The sequence below is a fragment of the Salvelinus fontinalis genome, chromosome 4, assembly GCF_029448725.1.
Source record: "Salvelinus fontinalis isolate EN_2023a chromosome 4, ASM2944872v1, whole genome shotgun sequence".
NCBI classification, from domain to species: domain Eukaryota; kingdom Metazoa; phylum Chordata; class Actinopteri; order Salmoniformes; family Salmonidae; genus Salvelinus; species Salvelinus fontinalis.
Window position 1 is genome coordinate 51,929,936 of NC_074668.1, and position 25,613 is coordinate 51,955,548.

At 41.4% G+C, this 25,613-nt stretch overlaps 1 protein-coding gene across 2 annotated transcripts in view; it reads left to right on the forward strand.

Annotated features, from left to right (window-relative positions):
- The first annotated feature begins 242 nt into the window (after positions 1-242).
- LOC129853977 (regulator of G-protein signaling 3-like) overlaps positions 243-25,613 on the forward strand; it is a 92,384-nt gene continuing 67,013 nt past the window's right edge. The window contains exons 1-10 of one of the 2 annotated variants that reach the window (XM_055920552.1): positions 243-466; positions 1,218-1,268; positions 1,678-1,736; positions 2,149-2,243; positions 2,400-2,468; positions 3,160-3,220; positions 5,940-6,078; positions 8,529-8,608; positions 21,189-21,270; positions 23,529-23,634. In XM_055920552.1, the coding sequence (XP_055776527.1) occupies positions 391-466; positions 1,218-1,268; positions 1,678-1,736; positions 2,149-2,243; positions 2,400-2,468; positions 3,160-3,220; positions 5,940-6,078; positions 8,529-8,608; positions 21,189-21,270; positions 23,529-23,634 (818 nt within the window). In that variant the 5' untranslated portion in view covers positions 243-390. Of the gene's footprint in view, positions 467-1,217; positions 1,269-1,677; positions 1,737-2,148; positions 2,244-2,399; positions 2,469-3,159; positions 3,221-5,939; positions 6,079-8,528; positions 8,609-15,626; positions 15,780-21,188; positions 21,271-23,528; positions 23,635-25,613 lie in introns of those variants that run through there. The other variant, XM_055920551.1, reaches the window with a different exon arrangement.

Here is a 25,613-nt window from a genome sequence, read left to right on the forward strand (position 1 = left end):
GTTTTGAGTGTGGCTGGCTCCAGGGTGAAGTCCCGTCATGATGCTCTGGTGTGAAAGGGAAATCTGGAGCACGGATGAGGCAAAGAAGTCACTCAATTGTTTCTAGCCGTAGCAGCAGGTGGACTGGCCCCTCCCTCCATTCAAATGAGTCCCCAACCAATCAGAGGACCCCCATTTCCAACCTCTGTTCAAAACCAAAAGGTGGATAAGAATTATGAGCACACACAGTTGTCTTTTTCTCTCTGACTGGCCACACATTCACTGACAAACTGATTTATTTGGGTCATTGAGGATTCCTTTGGAGCATGGATTGAGCCAAGTAATGTGGAGAAGGGTTTTATTTAGGCTAGCAGTCTAAAGTCTTTGTTTACTGTTGAGCATCATTATGATATGGACGACTGTCAAGTTGCAGTGATAAGTTCAGGCAAAGTCAGACAGACATCCTCAACCCTTTTACAAACCTTTGGTGAGTTTTTCTGTTTCTACTTTCTTTATGGGTTTGTCTGTTTCTGGACGCTGACAATATGTTACTGTTTTAGTAACTTAACCTAATGACCTAATATGCCTTTGTTTTTATTTTGAAACGTTGAATCAACCCAAAAGTTTGTATTTTATTTAGGTTGTTTTTCATCCTATTTATGTGCACATTTTTATGGTGTTCTTTAGGGGGCCTTTTGGAGGCTTAGCGGGGGGGGTTTCTAAAAGGAGATTGGAATTCCAAACCCCCTTCGTATTTAATAATTAATGTTTGGCACAACAGTAGGAAGCTTGAGAGAGTAATAGAGTAGCATGACGGGAAAGTGGGAACCTGGGGTTCGACTGTGTGTAGTCTTGATTTGGCAGCGCTGCCACTACACCCAACCCTGGTTTGCATCCCAATTGGCACTCTATTCCCTATTTAGTGCACTACTCTTGTCAAAAGTAGTGCAATATATAGGGAACAAGGTTTAAGGCTTTGTAAATTACAGGTTTAATTGTGGAATTGAATTAGTTAGAATAATTAGAAGGATTGGTTAGTTCTGCTCTTCATTATGGCCTTCATGTGACCAAACATGCCTAATCATCCATACGGAGGCCATAATTATCTGATTAATAAGTTATCAATGTGTCACATTTAAATAACATACTGTCATCATATGATCCAGGACAGCCCTTCCTGCGCCTTGCTCCTGTTTTTTACTGTACGCCCTACTGAATGTTTCTTCTTTCACATATAGGTCAGCTGAGAGTGTCAATAATGCCACAAAATGGCTGCCTTAATATTCAGAGTAAGTATGTTATGCAGTATACTGAAGATCAGGGCCCATATTCATAAAGGGTCTCAGAGTACGAGTGCTGATTTAGGATCAGTTTGGTATTTAGATCATAATGAATAAGATTACTTGGACAGGGGTGACCTGATCCTAGATCAGCACTCCTACTTCCTAGATACATACGGCCCCTGGTTGTGGTTGAATCTTGAATGTGTGGTAAAGTTAATGAAATTATTAATGATAATATGGGTCTGTGATTGAATAAACCGTTTGGACAACTATCCCGGGCTCAAGTTGTTCTCCCCATTAAACACTTTTTATTTTATTGACGTTAAATAAGTGTAAGTATTCCATGTTATTTGGTCTGCAGTAGACGGTTGGATGTGTAACCTCTTGTGTACTCGTCACAACTCTTCATTCACAGTCATTGAAGCCAGAGGACTCCTGGGGAATGAAAATAGGAAATGTGATTTTTATGTCAAGGTAAATTCTTGCTTCCCTTAGTTTGTTTACAGTTGAAACTAACACCGGGATTCAATCTGATCATTCGTTGTAGCGCGCTTGACATTGGTTAATTTTTGATTGAGACGGCATAAGCAGCATTTCTCTCTGTGAAAAGGCGCATTATCGACATGGCTCTACAATGTGTAATTGGATTGAATCCCGGCCTAGGTGTTCAAACAATTACTCCATTCTTTACAAACAAGAACATAAACAAAAAATGCATAGCTCCAAAAATTCAACTACCATATGGATGTCACCTTCTAGCATTACATTTACCCACCAAGTGGCAGGGCTGCAGTTTTTCTGAAAAAACTAATCCCAGATTTTAACTTTAAATGTCTTGTCTGCTGGTCTGTTTGTGTTTTATGAGTCCAATTATTGTCAATTTCAGCTAGCGATGATCCCAGACCTCAATCACAGTACTCATCGGAAGACAGAAACTGTACTAGACTGCAAAAATCCTCTCTTCCTTGGGACCTTTTTGCTGTGAGTGGTGTTTTTTGAAATTCTTGTGAAATCCCCTTCAGTCTGTTGAAATGTTTGATACATACATATGTTAAGCCTTATTATAAGATATTATGAGAGCGCTTACATACTTCAAGATTTTAATAAGCTAAAGTGTTATCTATCTGTGTTACTCAGGGCTATTAGTGTGGAGGATTATCAGAAGAGACTGCTGGTCACTGTGTGGAATTGCAACCCATCCTCCAGGTATTTGGTCTTTCATTTTTTTCATTATTTCAAGTATTATTTTGTTTTTGATAATGATGATAATTATAATTCTTATTATTAGTTGTATATAGCTTTGTTCGTTGAATATATGGTTTTATTATGGTATTATTATATGGTTAATTGATTATATTATTATATGTGTGATGAAGTTTGTCAACCTCCGGTCCATGGAATGTTGTTGGCTGGTCCCTGAGATGGTTAACTGACCCCAATTTAATCAGTTATACAGTGCTAATGTAAGCAGCCCCTTAAAGAGGATAAACTATAGCTTGCCAGTCCCTGGCATCAGAAAGGTTGAGAAACACTTGGCACAGGGCAGTACAAGAAGATCATTTTGAATTTAGGCAGATTTCACTGTGATCTAGATTTCACATTTCCAGGCAAGCATCTCCTTGAAGCCCTCTCCTGTCAGCTGTTCCAGTATTGGGCAGATTACAATTTATGATATGGAGGAAGGAGAACTCGGATTACATTTTCATTGACTGGGAAAATTAGAAAAACAAGGGTCATATTTCTAGTGACATTTCCCTTTGGAACCGTGGATGTAGGGTATAGTTGCCCCTATATCTTGGGTCAGTTTAGCATTTTCTCCATTAAAGGTTAGGAATGGGGGAGGGGAGCTGTTTCTCGATCTAAGGGAAACTTAACTCTGGAGCTCTTGTGTCTACAGGAGGAGTGAGTTCCTGGGCTGCATGAGTTTTGGAACACACTCGCTCATAACTTCATCAAAGGTGACTATAACCCCCACGGATTATCTTCTAATACTACAGGTTGGGACTCCTTTTTGTTGTTGTGTGTTTGAGAAGAAAAACCGAATAAAAATGTTTTGGTCAGGTACACAGTTTTGCAGATGTTATCGCTGGTGCAGCGAAATGCTTACGTATGTTTCTAGTGCCAACAGTGCAGCAATATCTAGCAATATAATATCAAGAAATTAAGACCTATCAGAATGAGTAATATCAGATTGAGCAGAGTCCGGAATATAAATATGCAGTATATAGGATGGGAACCATGACTAGAATACAGCATCTACACAAAACATGGGCAAAACAGCATTAAGTGACCAGAACACATGCTTGTGCTGTCGAGACAATTATTTTATTAACTGCTATTTTTTTTAAATCTCATCCACTGTTTACCGCTACACAGCTTTATATAACACACACACACACACACACACACACACACACACACACACACACACACACACACACACACACACACACACACACACACACACACACACACACACACACACACACACACACACACACACACACACACACACACACACACACACACACACACACACACACACACAAACAGCCATCTGTGGGCTCTGGGCTGGCCTTCGGTTGGGCATCAGCTGCTGGAGTGCAGTGAACCTCAAAGTTACTGTGCATGCAACCCTGAGGGAGGCGGTCATGAGATAGAAAACTTCTACTTCATCACAATCCCGGATCCGGGAGCACCCCCATCAGTATAAAAGCTGACTAGCATAGCCTAGCATAGCGTCACAAGTAAATACTAGCATCTAAATATCATTAAATCACAAGTCCAAGACACCAGATGAAAGATACACATCTTGTGAATCCAGCCATCATTTCTGATTTTTAAAATGTTTTACAGGGAAGACACAATATGTAAATCTATTAGCTAACCACGATAGCAAAAGACACCATTTTTCCACCATTTTTTTTCCTGCATAGGTAGCTATCACAATTTTGACTAAATAAAGATATAAATAGCCACTAACCAAGAAACAACTTCATCAGATGACAGTCTGATAACATATTTATTGTATAGCATATGTTTTGTGTGTGCATGTGCATATTTCAGGTATAAATCATAGTTTACCATTGCAGCCACCATCACAACTCTCACCAAAGCAACTAGAATAACTACAGAGACCATCGTGTATTACCTAAATACTCATCATAAAACATTCCTGAAAAATACACAGCGTACAGCAAATGAAAGACAAAGATCTTGTGAATCCAGCCAATATTTCAGATTTTTTAAGTGTTTTACAGCAAAAACACAATATAGCATTATATTAGCTTACTACAATAGCCAACCACACAACAGCATTGATTCAGGCCAACAATAGCGATAACGAATAAACCAGCAAAAGATATGTGCATATCGAAAATGTGCATATTTTGCGGCACAAATCGTGGTTATACAATGAGAAAAGTAGCCAAGCTGCCAACAATATGTCGGGAGAAATCTTGGGAGAGGCACCTAATCTAATCAGTAACTAATCCTAAACTAATCCTAATCCTAAAAAATACAGGTTGGACAGCAAATGAAAGATACATTAGTTCTTAATGCAATCGCTGTGTTAGATTTTTAAAATGAACGTTACTACGACATACAGCGTGCGTTAAAGCGAGACCGCACCGAAATTAATGGCGGAATATGAGTTTTACATTTTTCAACAGAACAACGAATTAACATCATAAATAGTTCTTACTTTTTGATGAGCTCCCATCAGAATCTTGGGCAAGTTGTCCTTTTTCCAAAAGAAACCATTGCTCGGTTGTAGATTGTCGCCTTCAACGTTGGAATTAGCAGTAAACATTAGCCATGTGGGCCAGATGTGCCCAACTCCCTAGAAGGCAGCACAAATAAATACCCGAAAATCGCAATATACTGATATAAACTGATATAACTCGGTTTAAAATAACAACATTATGATGTCTTTAACACCTATATCGAATAAAAACAGAGCCGGATATATCTAAGGGCTATAACGGGAGTTTTCTAGAACGACATCCTGATGTCCTTTTTGCGTCATGGCGAAGAGAAGAAAGGAAGGACCCCACGTTGCCAGCCCATTTATAAGCTCTCAGATCTGCCTAGCAACACCATTTCAATTCTCACTATTCGAGTTCTGTTTTACTCACAGATATAATTCAAACGGTTTTAGATACTAGAGAGTGTTTTCTATCCAATAGTAATAATAATATGCATATTGTACGAGCAAGAATTGAGTACGAGGCAGTTTAATTTGGGAACGAAATTATTATAAAGTGCAAACAGCACCCCCTATTGAGAAAAGGTTTTAAGTTAGCTGGGCAGGGCTTTGGCGCTGCTACACGTCCTCGTCATGAAAGCATTCTGAAAGTCACAAAGTAGAATTTAGAAAATCAACCTCCCTGCAGTCTCTGTTATTTTAACCTATTTTATTCTCTCCTCTCCTCTCTTTCTTCATTGTCTCTATCAACCCTGTCTCTTCATTCATTCTCTCCTCTCTCTTTAATGCCCTACTCTTATTTTCTTACTCATCCCGTTTCACAGCAACAAACACATTAACCCACAGAAACATATAAATGTTAACACTGGCGTGACCAATCATCAGACAGATTTTGTTTAATTTTGACCCCCCCCCCCCCCACCATCAGAGGCTTATGACTTTGACTGACCGTATTATACTGTGTCTGCTAGGTGATCAGTGGCTGGTATTATCTCCTGGGCGAAGAGCTGGGGAGAAGCAAGCATCTGAGAGTGGCTTCGAGACACCTCACAGGCAGGCAGGACTCTGCTGGTGAATTGAGACGGGCGCATCTGGCTTCTAAGCCACGGGGTAGGTGGGATTCACCGGATATTGAGTCCAGTTGGACAGATTTTTCTCATTCTTTTTCCTGCTTACAACTGTGGAAAAGGAAAGTGCTGCGCAGCTACTCTATATCTAATAACATTTTATGGCTTTTCGAACGTTACTATTGTAACGGCTCTCGTTTGTAGAAGGAAGAGTGGACCAAGGCGCAGCGTGGTAGGCGTACATCGTCTTTTTATTGATGACACCAAAACAAAATAACAAAGACAAAAAACGAAAGTGAACAGTTCTGTCAGGCACAGACACTAAACAGAAAACATGATCCCACAAACCCCAAAACGAAAATGACAATTTATATATGATTTGACAGTACCCCCCCCCCTCCCCCCAAAGGTGCGGACTCCGGCCGCAAACCTGAACCTATCGGGGAGGGTTCGGGTGGGCATCTACTCTCGGTGGAGGCTCCGGTGGGGGACGCAGGCCCCGCTCCGCTTGAGGCTCCCCCCACTTCGGTGGTGCCTCTGGTGCAGGGATCGTCGCCGGGACCTCCGGACCATAGATCGTCGTCGGGGACTCCAGGCTAGGAACCCCCCCCCCCCCCCCCCTCTGTAAGCTCCGGACTGGGAACCGTCGCTGGAGGCTCCGTGCCATGGATCATCACTATAGGCTCCGGGCCATGGATCTTCACTGGAGGCTTCGTGCCCTAGATTTTCACTGCAGGCCCTGGTCCATGGATGATCACTGGAAGCTTCGTACCATGGATTATCACTGGAGGCTCCGGGCCATGGATTATCACTGGAGGCTCCGGGCCATGGATCATCACTGGAGGCTCCGGGCCATGGATCATCACTGGAGGCTTCGTACGTGAAGCCGGAACAGGTCTCACCGGACTGAGAAGACGTACTGGAAGCCTGGTGCGTGGAACAGGCACCGGATACACTGGGCCGTGGAGGTCTCGAGTGTAGAGCTGGCTTACTTTCGCCCGGCAAATGCGGGGCGCTGGGCCGAAGAGACGTACCGGAGAGACGAAGAGACGTACCGGAGACCAGGAGCGCTGAGCCGGCACAATCCGTCCTGGCTGAATGCCCACTCTAGCACGGCAAATGCGGGGAGCTAGCACAGAGCGCACCGGGCTGTGAATGCGCACTGGAGACACAGTGCGCATCACCACATAACACGGTGCCTGACCGGTCACTCGCTCCCCACGGTAAGCACGGGGAGTTGGCTCAGGTCTAAACCCTGACACCGCCATTCTCCCCATTTTTTTTTTTTTGGGAGCTGCCTCTCGGGCTTCCATTGTTGATCTAATTCCTCGTATCGTCGCCGTTCCGCTCTCGCTGCCTCCATCTGCTCCCTTGAACGGCGATACTCTCCAACCCGCGTCCAGGGTCCTTCTCCATTCAGGATTTCCTCCCATGTTCACTCATCCTGGCCACGCTGCTTGGTCCATTTTTGGTGGGATCTTCTGTAACGGCTTTCGTGGTAGACGTACATCGTCTTTTTATTGATGACACCAAAATAACAAAGACAAAAAACGAAGCAAACAGTTAGTGTCAGTCACAGACACTAAACATGATCCCACAAACCCCAAAAGGAAAATGACAACATATGATCCCCAATCAGAGACAACGATAGACAGCTGCCTCTGATTGGGAACCACACTCGGCCAAAAACAAAGAAATAGAAAACATAGACTTTCCCACCCGAGTCACACCCTGACCTAACCAAACATACAGAATAACAAGGATCTCTAAGGTCAGGGCGTGACAACTATGCCTTTAGTGAAACCGATATGTCCCGTAAACAAATTCATTGAAATGTTTCACTTTGGATTGTCCTGAGTGATTCAACATCAGGGAAACAACTCAATTGGAAAGGCAAGCTGCTGAATGGGATGCCTGACATATACCTCACCGTGCTCTTTACTCATCCATTTTTCTCATCCACTTTGACATGCAGGCGATTACGTTTGATCTCCTCTGAGTGGAAGGAGGAAAGGTGGGAGAGAGGGAGGAGGCTCACTCTGACATGGAGCTGTTTAGAATGTGCGAAAGCAGCCAATGGTATTGTCTCCGTTGAATGGCTCCCTTTCATCCAGGATGTTTTAGGAGACAGTGTTACTTGAGAGAGTTGTAATCACCAAGGTTACACTGAGGAAGCCCTAGTGACAGGATAGGGGGTAGGAGTCAGGACGCATAGGACGCATCCCTTCTGCTCTGTGTCTCTGTAAACAGAAGTCTATGTAACCGCAATCTAGAGTGATCTCCACATCCCAGAGCTCTCAGCACACTACTCTCTCTGAGTTGAACTCCAGAGCCTTGACTCGCTACTGGAAAGCTTAGCAGTGCACTGCACATCAGAGTGCAGAGAGCTAGTCCGGACGCTGTTTCTTTCATTGCAAAGTGGCTGCTACTTTTGAGCTGAGATGTTTTGGAAGAGCAGTGCTTCAGCTTGGGATTCTTTGGACTATGTTTCAGAAGCTGCCTTGTCCAACCATGATGCTCCAGCCTCTGAGACGGTGCTGCCTCCAAGCCCAGAGAATATGCTATGCATAACAGTGAGTAGTACTCCATCTCTCCTCCTTTCCAGTTCTAGAGAGGACAGTACAGTATAGATGAAAGTGTGTTTGACATCCATGTGATTGCCAAAGCATGTGTTGGAAAAATTCATACTGATTCATGGATATCGGCAGTGTTTCTAAAAGCTTTAAAGGCACATTTTCATATTTTTATTTTATTTAACCTTTATTTTAGCCTGGAGTCCCCTTGAGACCAAGTGTCTTTTTCAAGGGAGCCCTGCATGAACACAATTTATTACATTTACAACATACAAAGTAATAAGTATACTTTGTTACAAGCAATTTAAAAAGCAAAGCACATTCCTCAGCAATTAACACCTGAATTGCCCTAGAGGCACCAGAGCATGAAGGTGCAGAGTACTCTGCAGATCGTTTCATAAATGGGGCGCAAAGAAAGTTTACTGTATTTAATTCTGTACTGATCAACGGGACCTCTAGAGTTAGCCATCCCTGTGATTGGCTCTGGTGGCTCGAATGTCTGTAATTTAACAATGAGTAATCTGAGAAGTTTGAATGAGGGCTTTATAAACAATAAGAGAGTAGTGCATTGATCTATGAGACTTGAGAGCCATCCTACTTTCCGATACGGAATGCAGTGATGTGTACTGAACCTATTGCTCGTAATAAAGTGTACTGATATAATGATAAACTATGATTTGTTTTATGTTATTTAATGAAAAGCATGACCTATTCCTATAAAAATGTATTATACATTTCTTAACTACATCACAAACATGCGTTTTGAAAGATATCTTTTCATCAGTCCAGATGCCCAGATATTTATATAGTACCGTCATACCTTAATGGCTCATGAGCCAAGTACAACTAATTGTCTTACCCTATCATAACCCAAAGTAGAAGGTTGTTGTACTCCATTGTTTATCTTTTTGTTGTAATTTAGTTTTTGTAAACAAACAATGTACAGTGGCAAGAAAAAGTATGTGAACCCTTTGGATTTCTGCATAAATTGGTCATAAAATTTGATCTGATCTTCATCTAGGTCACAACAATAAACAGTCTGCTTAAACTAATAACACACAAACAATTATACGTTTGTCTTTATTGATCACACCGTGTAAACATTCACAGTGCAGGGTGGGGAAAGTATTTCAACCCTTGGATTGAATAACTGGTTGACCCTCCTTTGGCAACAATAACCTCAACCTAATGTTTTCTGTAGTTGCGGATCAGACCTGCACAAAACGGTCAGGAGGAATTTTGGACTATTCCTCTTTACAAAACTGTTTCAGTTCAGCAATATTCTTGGGATGTCTGGTGTGAACTGCTCTCTTGAGGTCATGCCACAGCATCTAAATCAGGTTGAGGTCAGGATCCTGACTGGGCCACTCTAGAAAGTGTATTTTCTTCTGCTGATGATTTACTTCTGTGTTTTGGGTTGTTGTCCTATTGCATCACCCAACTTCTGTTGAGCGTCAATCAGCGGACAGATAGGCTAACATTCTCCTGCAAAACGTCTTGAGAAACTTGGGAATTAATTTTTTCAGTCGATGATAGCAAGCTGTCCAGGCCCTGAGGCAGTAAAGCAACTCCAAACCATGATGCTCCCTCCACCATACTTTACAGTTGGGATGAGGTTTTGATGTTGGTGTGCTGTGCCTTTTTTTCTCCACACATAGTGTTGTGTGTTCCTTCCAAACAACTCAACTGTAGTTTCATCTGTCCAAATAATATTTTGCCAGTAGCTCTGTGGAACATCCAGGTGTACTTTTGCAAACTTCAGAAGTGCAGCAATGTTTTTTTGGACAGCAGTGGCTTCTTCCGTGGTGTCCTCCCATGAACACCATTCTTGTTTAGTGTTTTATGTATCGTAGACTCGTCAACAGAGATGTTAGCATGTTCCAGAGATTTCTGTAAGTCTTTAGCTGACACGCTAGGATTCTTCTTAACCTCATTAAGCATTCTGCACTGCCACCTCTAGGGAGAGTAGCAACAGTGCTGAACTTTCTCCATAGACAATTTGTCTTACCATGGACTAATGAACATCAAGGCTTTTAGAGATACTTTTTGTAACCCTTTCCAACTTTATGCAAGTGAACAATTCTTAATCTTAGGTCTTCTGAGATCTCTTTTGTTCGGGGCATTGTTCACGTCAGGCAATGCAGCTTGTGAATAGCAAACTCAAATTTTGTGAGTTTTTTTCTATATTGCAAGGCAGCTCTAACCACCATCTCCAATCTCATTTCATTGATTGTATTCCAGGTTAGCTGACTCCTGACTCCAATTAGCTTTTGGAGAAGTCATTAGCCTATGGGTTCACATACTTTTTCCAACCTACACTGTGAATGTTTAAATTATGTATTTAATATAGACAATAAAAATAATGTTTGTGTTATCAGTTTAAGCACACTGTTGTGATTTAAATGAAGATCAGATCAAATTTGATGATAAATGTATGCAGAAATCCAGGTAATTCTAAAGAGATCACATACTTTTTCTTGCCACTGTATAGCTTCAAAATATGATTGAAAGTTGATGTCATGGATGGTCAGTCCTTGCATCCATAACACCATCTATGTGGTTACATTTCTCTAGCGCCATCCCTCAGCTTTTTTGTAAACACAGTGGTGGTGCTACCATTGGGCTAAAACACAAACTCGGGATTGTGGCTTTAACTTAATTGAGTATGTGTTAGGAAATAATTTTTCAGACGTGATCAAACATTCGTAAATTATGAATTGATGTGCACTCACACAGTTGTATTAGCTGATTGCATGTTGGTCCCACCAGTGCTAAATGTTTTTCATTTTGACTGTCATTACAGAAGGCAGATTTTTGTATGCATATTGAAATTGTTCTTTTAATTTTCCAAACATGAACCAGACATTACTAATACTATGTGTTCAAATTGAAGATGCATGGATGATGTGCATAGGGTTTGGCTTTGTATCCCGTTACACTACTAGCTAGCTATTACATTAATTGTGTCATTCCTCTTTACTTAGAAATGTCCTTGTTTTTGAAAAAAAAGCACAGAAAATCCATTAAAATAACATCACATTGATCAGAAATACAGTGTAGACATTGTTAATGTTGTAAGTGGCTATTGTATCTGGAAACGGCAGATTTTTTAAATGGAATATCTACATAGGCGTACAGAGGCCCATTATCAGCAACCATCACTCCTGTGTTCCAATGGCACGTTGTGTTAGCTAATCCAAGTTTATAATTTTAAAAGGCTAATTGATCATTAGAAAACCCTTTTGCAATTATGTTAGCACAGCTGAAAAGTGGCCTCCTTTTAGACTAGTTGAGTATCTGGAGCATCAGCATTTGTGGGTTTGATTACAGGCTCAAAATGTCCAGAAACAAAGCACTTTCTCCTTAAACCCGTCAGTCTATTCTTGTTCTGAGAAATGAAGGCTATTCCATGTGAGAAACTGAAGATCTCGTACAACGCGGTGTACTACTCCCTTCACAGAACAATGCAAACTGTCTCTAACCAGAATAGAAAGAGGAGTGGGAGGCCCCGGTGCACAACTGAGCAAGAGGACAAGTACATTAGTGTCTAGTTTGAGAAACAGACACTTCACAAGTCCTCAACAGGCAGCTTCATTAAATAGTACCCGCAAAACACCAGTCTAAACGTCAACAGTGAAGAGGCGACTCCGGGATGCTGGCCTTCTAGGCAGAGTTGCAAAGAGAAAAACATATCTCAGACTGGACAATAAAATAAAAGATTAAGATTGGCAAAAAAACACAGACACTGGACAGAGGAACTCTGCCTAGAATGCCAGCATCCCGGAGTGTATATACAATTGAAGTCGGAAGTTTACATACACTTAGGTTTGAGTCATTAAAACTCGGTTTTTCAACCACTCCACAAATTTGTTGGTTAGGACATCTACTTTGTGCATCACACAAGTAATTTTCCCAACAATTGTTTACAGACAGATTATTTCACTGTATCACAATTCCAGTGGGTCAGAAGTTTACATACACTAATTTGACTGTGCCTTTAAACAGCTTGGAAAATTCCAGAAAATGATGTAATGGCTTTAGAAGCTTCTGATAGGCTAATTGACATAATTTGAGTCAACTGGAGGTGTACTTGTGGCTGTATTTCAAGGCTTACCTTCAAACTCAGTGCCTCTTTGCTTTACACCATGGGAAAATCAAAAGAAATCAGCCAAGACCTCAAAAAAAATTGGAGACCTCCACAAGTCTGATTCATTCTTGGGAGCAATTTCCAAACGCCTGAAGGTACCACGTTCATCTGTAAAAACAATAGTACGCAAGTATAAACACCATGGGACCACGCAGCTGTCATACCACTCAGGAAGGAGACGCGTTCTGTCTGCTAGAGATGAACATGCTTTGGTGTGAAAAGTGTAAATCAATCCCAGAACAACAGCAAAGGACCTTGTGAAGATGCTGGAGGAAACAGGTACAAAAGTATCTATATCCACAGTATTGCATGCTCCCAAACAGCTTCACCTGGAATGCTTTTCCAACCTTTTTGAAGGAGTTCCCACATATGCTGTGCACTTGTTGGCTGCTTTTCCTTCACTCTGCGGTCCAACTCATCCCAAACCATCTCAATTGGGTTGAGGTTGGGTGATCGTGGAGGCCAGGTCATCTGATGCAGCACTCCATCACTTTCCTTCTTGGTCAAATAGGCCTTACACAGCTTGGAGGTGTGTTTTGGGTCATTGTCCTGTTTGAAAAACAAATGATAGTCCCACTAAGCGCAAAACAGATGGGATGGCGTATCGCGGCAGAATGCTGTGGTAGTCATGCTCGTTAAGTGTGCCTTGATTCTAAATAAATTACAGACTGTGTCACCAGCACAGCACCCCCACACCATCACACCTCCTCCATGCTTCACACTGGAAACCACACATGTGGAGATCAACCGTTCACCTACTCTGCGTCTCACGAAGACACAGCAGTTTGAACCAAAAATTTAAAATTTGGATTCATCAGAGCAAAGAACATTTTCCACCAGTCTAATGTCCACTGTTCGTGTTCCTTGACCCAAGCAAGTCTCTTTTATTGGTGTCCTTTTAGTACTGGTTTCTTTGCAGCAATTCAACCATGAATGCTAGATTCACGCAGTCTCCTTTGAACAGTTGATCTTGAGATGTTCACATTTTATCTTGAGATGTGTCTTACTTGAACTCTGAAGCATTTATTTGGGCTGCAATTTCTGAGGCTGGTAACACTAATAATCCTCTGAATCAGAGGTAACTCTGGATCTTACTTTCCTGTGGTTGGCCTCATGAGAGCCACTTTCATCATAGCGCTTGATGGTTTTTGCGACTGCACTTGAAGAAACTTTCAACGTTTTTGAAATTTTCCGGCTTGACTGACCTTCATGTCTTAAAGTAATGATGGACTGTCATTTCTCTTTGCTTATTTTAGCTGTTCTTGCCATAATATGGGCTTGGTATTTTACTAAATAGGGCAATCTTCTGTATACCACCCCTTGTCACAGCACAACTGATTGGCTCAAACGCATTAAGAAGGAAAGAAATTCCACAAATTAACTTTTAACAAGGCACACCTGTTAATTCCATGTGACTACGTCATGAAACTGGTTGAGAGAATGCCAGGAGTGTGCAAAGCTGTCATCAAGGCAAAGGGTGGCTACTTTGAAGAATCTCAAATATAAAATATACATTGATTTGTTTAACACTTTTTTGGTTACTAAAGGATTCCATATGTGTTATTTCATAGTTTTGATGTTTTCACTATTATTATTCAATGTAGAAAATAGTAAAAATAAAGAAATACACTAGAATGAGTAGGTGTGTCCAAACTTTTGACTGGTACTGTATATATAGCCTTATCCATATAGATCATCTTTTTACATTTTAATGTCAAATTTGACTTCTGCTATTAGGTTTTGCGTTAGCAGAGTTTTAATGGAAAGGAATGGCCTAACAACAACATCCACAAACCAATCATGTCAATGGTGGACCTCCCCCCACCCCCCACTCTTACTGTAATAAGTTATAAGTGCTTATGCTGATAATAGAAAAAGGCAAAATAATGACAGGGAAGTGTAGGCTATTGATGTTGGTGTCTTTCAAATAGCACTTCATTGTCCTGCCCTCTAACTCTCTTACTCCACCTTCCCCCGGTCCGCTTGGCAGTCGCTACTTTTCCTAGTCCCACAGACAAAGATGGGAAGTAGCAATTATTATTATTTTTTTTAATCTGCTGTTTGATTCCACTTACAAGTACTGTGGGTGTGTCCGAAATGGTACCCTATTCCCCATGTAGCCTAGTGCACCACTTTTGACCAGAACCTATGAGAATAGAGCTATGAAGCTCTGGTCAAAAGTAGTGCACTACAGTATACAGGGAATAAGGTGCCATTTTGGAAGCACACTGTGTTTTCCCTCCTGTAGAGGGAGGGGCCTTTTCAGCCCACAGTGGAAGCTGGTCAAACAAATAACTCAAATAACCTTTTCTTTGCCTCAGAATCAGGGTTCACAAACCCTCACTTTTTGAATCATATTTTAATGTCTTTACGATAAAAAAAGTGTTATTGTCTGCTGTCCAAAGCATTACTGTTATTCTGTGGTGGAAATTAAAAAAGAAGTTATGTTGAGTCATTTAATCGTAACACAATAAAAACAACACAAAGAAAATATTTGGAAATAAATATAAAATTAGATCGTACAATACACTTTTTTTTCTAGTAAAACCATCCTTCCTAGTCCTTCCATGAAGGCACTTCAAAGTACTTTACACATCTTTTCACAAACCCTGATTCCTATGAAGGTGACAAAGTCAATTTATTGGAAATTTGTGTGTGGGTTAACATGAGTCACATGAGACTAGTGTAAATGTACTGAGAGTGGAGGGACACCACTGTGTCTGTTTAGTTCAGGAAACACGTTGGCTTATCAAGCACAGACATACTGCTTGGCCACAGGTTGGGGGTTGGAAGGTGGTTTCCTGCTATTCTTCTGCCGAGTTGGGTTCCCATGAGTGGAAATGCTTGGTTCACAGCATTAGAGTCCAGCAAAGCAGGCTACTGGTCCAGCTTCACATTGCACTTGCTCTATCTGATATCCTACTGAATAATATGCTATCTGCCGCATGTATAATTTAATCTGCTGAAGCTATGCATACCATTCACGGGCTTTGCAGGGTCTGCATCGGACGGAATCTGCCTCAGGTTTGTCACACTACTTTCTTCAGGTCTGACACAGTTGGGGGGTAGAGAAGGACTGGGGAACTTCAGATTACACTGCACACAGTGATACTGTGCACTGGGAGACTAATAAATATAATACATCAGCAGTGTTGTATTAGCAGTGCTCTCATTAGACTGCCACTTCCATTATACTGTATAGGTGCAGGGGGAAATTGACCCTAGACACTGATCTTGGCATTTTCCCCACTAATGGTTATGGTTAGGATTGGGGGGAAGGTGATCCGAGATCTGTATTTAGGGGATTGTATTGATAGCTTCTAGTTAGTTTCAGTCATGTCAATATTCTGGATGGTACTGTAGTTTGGATGTTCAACCGGTAGAGTAAAGACTTGATGGAGAAATGTTGTTCATACTTCAAGCTTCAGGGATTTCATCTGAGCTGTACAGTTGAGTTCCTATGTACACCTTAGCCAAATACATTTAAACTCAGTTTTTCCACAATTCCTGACATTTAATCCTAGTAAAAATGCCCTGTCTTAGGTCAGTTAGGATCACCACTTTATTTTAAGAATGTGAAATGTCAGAATAATAGTAGAGATAATTATTTCAGGTTTTATTTCTTTAATCACATTCCCAGTGGGTCAGAAGTATACATACACTCAATTAGTATTTGGTAGCATTGCCTTTTATTTATTTTTTACTTGGGTCAAATGTTTCAGGTAGCCTTCCTCAAGCTTCCCACAATAAGTTGGGCAAATTTTGGCCCATTCCTCATGACAGAGCTGGTGTAACTGAGTCCGGTTTGTAGGCCTCCTTGCTCGCACACGATTTTTCAGTTCTGCCCACACATTTTCTATAGGATTGAGGTCAGGGCTTTGTGATGGCCACTCCAATACCTTGACTTTGTGGTTGTTAAGCCATTTTCCACAACTTTGGAAGTATGCTTGGGGTCATTGTCCGTTTGGAAGACCCATTTGTGACCAAGCTTTAACTTCCTGACTGATGTCTTGAGATATTGCTTCAATATATCCACATAACTTTCCTACCTCATGATGCCATCTATTTTGTGAAGTGCACCAGTCCCTCCTGCAGCAAAGCACCCCCATGCTTCACGGTTGGGTTGGTGTTCTTCGGCTTGCAAGTCTCCACTTTTTTCCTCCAAACATAATGCTGGTCATTATGGCCAAAAAGTTATATTTCTGTTTCATCAGACCAGAGAACATTTCTCCAAAAAGTACGATATTTTTCCCCATGTGCAGTTGCAAACGGTAGTCTGGCTTTTTTATGGCGGTTTTGGAGCAGTGGCTTCTTCCTTGCTGAGCAGCCTTTCAGCTTATGTCGATATAGGACTCGTTTTACTGTGGATATAGATACTTTTGTGCCTGTTTCCTCCAGCATCTTCACAAGGTCCTTTGCTGTTGTTCTCGGATTGATTTGCACTTTTCGCACCAAAGTACGTTAATCTCTAGGAAACAGAACGCGTCTCCTTCCTGAGCGGTATGATAGCTGCGTGGTCCCATGGTGTTTATACTTGTGTACTATTGTTTGTACAGATGAACGTGGTACAGGCGTTTGGAAATTGCTCCCAAGGATGAACCAGACTTGTGGAGGTCTACTTTTTGTCTGAGATCTTGGCTGATTTCTTTTTATTTTCCCATGATGTAAAGCAAAGAGGCACTGAGTTTGAAGGTAAGCCTTGAAATACAGCCACAAGTACACCTCCAGTTGACTCAAATTATGTCAATTAGCCTATCAGAAGCTTCTAAAGCCATTACATCATTTTCTGGAATTTTCCAAGCTGTTTAAATAAAGGCACAGTCAAATTAGTGTATGTAAACTTCTGACCCACTGGAATTGTAATACAGTGAAATAATCTGTCTGTAAACAATTGTTGGAAAAATTACTTGTGTCATGCACAAAGTAGATGTCCTAACTGACTTGCCAAAACTTTAGTTTGTTAACAAGAATTTTGTGGAGTTGTTGTAAAACGAGTTTTAATGACTCCAACCTAAGTGTATGTAAACTTCCGACTTCAACTGTAGATCTAAGTTGGCTCAACTTGAAATACATAGCTTAGCTAGCTACTCACAAGCATGTGAGCTTGAGAGATTGTTTATGAGATCTGTGCTAATTCTCTATAATGCCTGCTACATGTACATTATTAGTGAATGGTGCATGGTTCTGGTTAAATTTGTAACAAAAGGGGCATTTTCATAGACCGACTTGAAAGCCAGATCAGTGATTATTGCAAAAAAGTGCAGGTTAAACTATTTTGATAAAATAATATAATTATTTGTGGGTCTTATGGTTGTGGATAGGCTAACGTGTAGCCTACAGAATATATCCTTTTGGAATATAATCAAATATGGGGCCTATTGCAACCATCGATTGGCACTAGATTATCGCCAGATTATGACTCGCCAGCTGACGTCTCGTCGAACCGTGCTGAATTCCACTGCACAGCTGATCTCAATTGCAACCATTATAGGTCACCCTAAAATATGATGTCCGTATTACCTTAGTCCTGTTTGCAACCAAAGTCTTTCAAGATATGTTCGCCCTCTGGTTGGTATTGTATGATTGGAAACTAATGTTGGTGTGGCTTATTGTTAATACTTTATTTGTTTCCTATTTTATGTAATCCTAAAGTGTCTGGTATGGTAATTTCTTATCAAGATCGTGGGTAAAATATCCCTGGACAGTCCATATTTGAAATGTGTAAATACATAAAGTCAATCAAGGGGATTGAGTACTTTGTGCAGAAGAGTGTGGGCCAGAATCAAACCCACACCGACCTGGTAGGCCTATATGTGCACGCTGAAGGCAGTGGCCTAACCCCTAGACCACCGCATGCCATGTTTGAACAAAATGTTGATCTTAGGATACACTTGTATGTCATATTCTAGTGGGGTTATGCAGACATACCAATATCTATCTGGGGTTATTCATCTATAGAGAACGATGGTTGTTGACGTGTATGTCTGCATTTCAGATACATTTTTGTACATTTGAACAATCGGGAGATAATTATTTTGATAGCAAGCCCTGATCCCAATGACTTGACTGCCCCTGCATGGAGAGAAACTAAACTGCTATTTTTCAGTGATTTGCAAAGTTCATTTGAATTTCAGGAAGCAGGAAAATCCTCTGCGACAAAAGAGTGATCAAGTTAAGATCAACATCTGTAAAGCCAGTCAACATCTGTGATACACATTGTGTTGAAAACCTGTTTATCATCCTTAACAATGACTACTTTCTTGGCACCAACCCATACTAAACTAAAGGAATTCATTGGAATGCTAGTTGAATCATTTCAGAATAACTGTGCCAGTAGCTCGAGTGTTGTAGACCTAAGTCCACATAACCAGAGCTGAGATGCTTTATTTCCCCATTTCTGTTTGAACTGGTGCCTCTAGACAGACATCTTGATTGGGACTATTCAAACACTGTCACTGTCTTTACTGTTAGTCCAGGCCGTGGTTAGTAAATTAAAGGTCAGTCCACCTCAAAAACCACAAGAAAGAGGATTTCGACACCCACCATCTCAGATTGTTGAGAAATTAATACTGCAGTTAAAAAATTATGACTAGCATTCCTTATTTTGTAGAACTATAATTTGATCTCTGGGAAATTAAGCTAATTGATTGCACCCAAATTGCCCATTTAAATGTATAGGATTCATATAATATTCAATAAATATATTACCTAACATCCGATTTGAATCGCACTTTTTTCTAAAAATGAGTTAGACCAGAAGAATCCATACAAATAGTTCTGACCACTAGATGGTGCTGTTCCTGGTATTAATGTTAAAGGTATAGTTCACTCAAATTACAAAATGAAATATTGGTTTCCTGTAAGCAGTCTATGGACAAGGTATGACAGCAATCCATGCTTTGGTTTTGTTGTCCACTGTTTCAAATGCTAACTTTTTAGCATTTGTGGCACAAATCCAATGCAAGTCAGTAGTACCTAATATTATAATTTTCACGCTTCATGGCCAAATCATCCTAAAGTATCTACAAATATATTGTGTAGCTCAATGATGTTACTTATAGAAATGCTAATATAGTGTCCATTGAATTGCATTGGATTTGTGCCACAAATGCAAAAATGTTAGCATTTGAAACCGTTACCAGGTAAACAAAACCAAAACATAGGTTGCTTTCATACTTTGTCCATAAACTGCTTACAGGGTAAGGACACCAATGTGTAATTTGGGTGAAATATCCCTTTAAAGTTGAGCGGGGGAATATTGTTTTACAAAAAAATCACCTAATAGCAGGAACAGCACCACCTAGTGGTCAGAACCTAGTAATATCAGGTTGTAGTATGCAACATAAACCTAACAACTTCAATAACTAATTTCTCTGATCACCAAATTCACTGAGAATGCATTACATAGGGTGAAGACACAATACTCAGAGCCACAGCTCCATACTACTTGTCAGACATAGAGAACTGATACTGTCGATTTGTTGTTGGGCTGGGATTGGCGGGGGCGTCCATGGGTGGCTTTTGACCATTTCTTTGGATTCCTCAAAGTTTAGTCCAAATTGGATGTCAGGTACTGTTGAATATTATATGAATCCTATCAAATGAAATGGGCAATTTGGGTGCAATCAATTAGCTTAGAGATCAAATTATATTTAAAGAAAATAATGTTGCATGAATGCTAATCTTATCTGCTTTTAACTACAGAAATGATTTCACAACAATCTGAAATTATGTGGAACGACCCTCAAGGATGTTCGGAACAGTTCCCATGTTTGTCAGCAAATGTCTCCTTGGTCAGATCTCCCAGCAACAGCGTGCTCCGCTGTTTCTCTGGCTTCTCCACTCTTTAGTGTTTTTAATATCGCTGGCGGCTTGAGGCCGTGGCATTAAAGCTTTTGTCCTGGGAAAGCTCCCATGGAGCCCAACTTTTCATTCTTTACTGACCTGGTTACAAGGGACTCTGCACTACTGCTGCTGCTGCTATTAGTGGCTGTAGGGGGTCCAAGCCAATGGAAGATGTCACATTTGTAATGTTTACTTCTGGCCTAGGGATTTTCATGAGAAACTGATTCGCATACTGTACTGTATAGCTGCGATCACACTGCACTTAGCCCAGGGTTAACATCCTTCCTAGCCCTGGGTTAAGAGAGATTTCAGCCCAGGCTAAGAACAATGCAGTGTAAAAAGACATTATTTCTCAATGTTTGTACACTTAGACAGTGATTGATTAATTCTACGATTCAGTGTCAGTTTTTCCTTTTAAATTTGTATGAATACAATTACATGGAGGAGGGACCTCATTCTACATCAGCAGTTCTACCCTGAGACGCTTTATGAATGTGCTCCCTAATCTAGCTCCACTTTCTTACATGGGTAGGAAGGCAGCAAGTTCAATGGGAATTCAAAGTAATATGATCTCTTTGGCTCTGGCAGGTGACTATCCTTCGGGGTAAAGATGGCTTCGGCTTCACCATCTGCTCGGACTCACCTGTGCGTGTTCAGGCTGTCGATCCAGGTAAGTTGTTGCCTGGTCCCAGATCTAATTGTGCTCTCTTGCCAGCACTATGGTAAGGATGTTTGAGCAAGGCACTTAACCCTAATTGCTCCAGGGTCGCATGATAACAGGGCAATTCCACAGTTACAGAATGATGCTGAATCTCAGATTCTTTTGTTTAAAATGTATATTAAACCGAAAACAATGATTGCAAAGTTTTAAAAAACAACATATGCATAAGGACGACTTTTAACAATTTCCACTGACTATTTCATAAAAACACGTTTACTTGAAGAACAGTGCAGATGCAAAGTTTGGTAACAGAATGACAGTTTGTGCTGTTTGTGCCGTCATTCTGTTACCAAACTTTGCATCTGCACTGTTCTTCAAGTAAATGTGTTTTTAAATAAAATATTCAGTAGAAATTGTTAAAAGTTGTCTTTGTGCATGTATGGTTTGTTTAAAGCTACAATCCTTAGTTCCTACAGTGGTTCCTCAATTGAACGTTTTGAAGTTATGCTACGGTGCATTGAGATACTTTATGATATAGTACAGTATATTGCGTCACCGCAAGGGGGAGTTAGAATGCTGATTATGCTTTTGGGTTCAGTGTAATGCATTGGTACAAAGGCGCTAATGTGTCTCTCCTCACTGAATGAATGACGTCAATTGAAGAATGATGGAAACCAGATAGAAACTGATAATTGTGCATATGACTTCACAATTGAATTTGAATGAACTGAATAATGAGGATAAAGAAGAAGAGGGTGATTTGAATTTAGAACAATAGTGTAAGAATTGTTCTTCTTCTGGGCCTCAGTGGCACAGCGGTCTAACATGCTGACCAGACCACTCGCGTCTGCATGTTGATTTTGTCCACCCACATCAGACGCGTATCAGGACACGCAGGTTGAAATATTAAAACAAACTCTGAACCAACTAAATTAATTTGGGGACAGGTCGAAAAGCAATGAAACTTGCTTGCTGTTGTCCAGGGACATAAACATTTGACCACCAGAGAAGCATTTGATAGACTTCAATATTGGCTGTACTAGAGAATTTAAATATTTTTTGTAAGAACACTATACGGGATTGATTTTAAGAAATGTAGCTTAATTAATATGATACATTTAATGGTGTTTCTATTCCATGACATGAAAAATGAAACCCTTAGGGTTTCCGTTAGGATGTAACGGAAAATATGGCGCTGTACAATGTGACGGTCGGGAGTAGGCTTCAGTACTAAGAGCATAACAATTCCACACCCTAATTGGAGTCTAACCAATACCCAAACGGAGATTCAGTGAAAATAAAAATGTTATTGATTTATCCGACCCTAGCTGTGACCCCACTCTCTGAGGGTGTCTCAGGGAGAGTTAGAATATGCGAAGAACACATTTCCTATTCACACATACATATTAATACACACGTGTAAATGTGTGAAATAGGACAAATATAGGCACCCACCAAATTGTTATTTATTATTATTGTCAGGTAAGTGGTAATATAATCTCGGGCCCACCTATAACCTTAAATTTCACAATTTCAACAATTCGGTTTAGGGGGGAGAAGTATGAGATACAAAACTAGCGGAAGTGCCAGAACCACTTTAGTAAATCCACCCAAAACATGCTCGGTGCAGGTGAACATGCTCAAAACATGCTCGGTGCAGGTGAATTCTGATTTGTCCTAATATCCAGTGACACAAAATCAGCACACAGGCACAATAGTTCCTCGTTATTCGTCATATCCCACAGTCTGGTGACAGATGTAACAATACCAATTATGTTACGTAAGTCTGTCCATGAGAGGTAAGGTGTAATAATATGACTATCTGTTCAATGAGGAGTCTGAGAGTTACCTTTTGGCAATTCATCCACCCAAACAATCATTTCATTGAATGGTGTTGTCTATAAATTAGTCTCTTGTGATAATGAAAACGCCTTGGTCAGGAGGGGGTGCACCTACACCTGGCATCTTTTGAATTTCATAAGGAGAGGTCTTCATTTGGCCCCGAGAGTGTCTCAGAGGAGAGGGTGTGGACTTGTCTGCTACCATGCCAGCTCGCCGCAGGCCAATGCTCACGCAAGATTTGGTGTTGGGTTGGCGAGATTAAACATTAGTGGTTGTTCATGGAGTTACTGGATGTGTATGGCTTCTGTTACTACCATACCGTGTAGCATTATTGTTAATATTGGTTGCATTTTCATTTATACCTTCTGTTTCGTTATGAGTCATTGTGTTCTGTTGGGTTCTGTGTGTGTGTGTTTGTGTCTCAGGGAGTCCAGCGCACCAGGCTGGCTTACAGCAGATGGACACTGTGCTGCAGCTCAATGGCTTACCAGTGGAGCAATGGAAGTGTGTCGACCTTGCTCACGCATTCAGGTAGCCTACAGTCCTACACTGTCCGATCTCCCTTTGGGTTTCACCTGTCCTGAACATACAGTACATTAGGGCTGACCCGATTTTGTCGACTAGTCGATTGTTTGGTCGATAGGCTGTTGGTCGACTGAGATTTCTTTAGTCGAGCAGTCGCAATATTTATTTTATGTATGTATATATACACTGCTCAAAAAAATTAAAGGGAACACTAAAATAACACATCCTAGATCTGAATGAATGAAATATTCTTATTAAATACTTTTTTCTTTACATAGTTGAATGTGCTGACAACAAAATCACACAAAAATTATCAATGGAAATCAAATGAATCAACCCATGGAGGTCTGCATTTGGAGTCACACTCAACATTAAAGTGGAAAACCACACTACAGGCTGATCCAACTTTGATGTAATGTCCTTAAAACAAGTCAAAAGGAGGCCCAGTAGTGTGTGTGGCCTCCACGTGCCTGTATGACCTCCCTACAACGCCTCGGCATGCTCCTGATGAGGTGGCGGATGGTCTCCTGAGGGATCTCCTCCCAGACCTGGACTAAAGCATCCGCCAACTCCTGGACAGTCTGTGGTGCAACATGGCGTTGGTGGATGGAGCGAGACATGATGTCCCAGATGTGCTCAATTGGATTCAGGTCTGGGGAACGGGCGGGCCAGTCCATAGCATCAATGCCTTCCTCTTGCAGGAACTGCTGACACACTCCAGCCACATGAGGTCTAGCATTGTCTTGCTTTAGGAGGAACCCAGGGCCAACCACACCAGCATATGGTCTAACAAGGGGTCTGAGGATCTCATCTCGGTACCTAATGGCAGTCAGGCTACCTCTGGCAAGCACATGGAGGGCTGTGCGGCCCCCCAAAGAAATGCCACCCCACACCATGACTGACCCACCGCCAAACCGGTCATGCTGGAGGATGTTGCAGGCAGCAGAACGTTCTTCACGGCGTCTCCAGACTCTGTCACGTCTGTCACATGTGCTCAGTGTGAACCTGCTTTCATCTGTGAAGAGCACAGGGCGCCAGTGGCGAATTTGCCAATCTTGGTGTTCTCTGGCAAATGCCAAACGTCCTGCACGGTGTTGGGCTGTAAGCACAACCCCCACCTGTGGACGTCGGGCCCTCATACCACCCTCATGGAGTCTGTTTCTGACCGTTTGAGCAGACACATGCACATTTGTGGCCTGCTGGAGGTCATTTTGCAGGGCTCTGGCAGTGCTCCTCCTGCTCCTCCTTGCACAAAGGCGGATGTAGCGGTCCTGCTGCTGGGTTGTTGCCCTCCTACGGCCTCCTCCACGTCTCCTGATGTACTGGCCTGTCTCCTGGTAGTGCCTCCATGCTCTGGACACTACGCTGACAGACACAGCAAACCTTCTTGCCACAGCTCGCATTGATGTGCCATCCTGGAGCCACTTGTGTGGGTTGTAGACTCCGTCTCATGCTACCACTAGAGTGAAAGCACCGCCAGCATTCAAAAGTGACCAAAACATCAGCCGGGAAGCATAGGAACTGAGAAGTATCTGTGGTCACCACCTGCAGAACGACTCCTTTATTGGGGGTGTCTTGCTAATTGCCTATAATTTCCACCTGTTGTCTATTCCATTTGCACAACAGCATGTGAAATGTATTGTCAATCAGTGTTGCTTCCTAAGTGGACAGTTTGATTTCACAGAAGTTGACTTGGAGTTACATTGTGTTGTTTAAGTGTTCCCTTTATTTTTTTGAGCAGTATATATATAGCAGTATATTTTTTTATGGTGTACAAGACACCTGTCTGATTCACGCCTGTCTCAGGGTACTAATCCATTGCGGAGGCCACAGGGATAGCACAATCCATTACTGTAAGACGTGATACTGAAATTGTATATGGTTGTTTTTAATTAAAAACAATGGTGCAACATTGATAAATCTAATATTATTTTATAGCAAATGCACTTTCTCCCGCATTGGATACGGTCGTTGTCCGCGGTTCT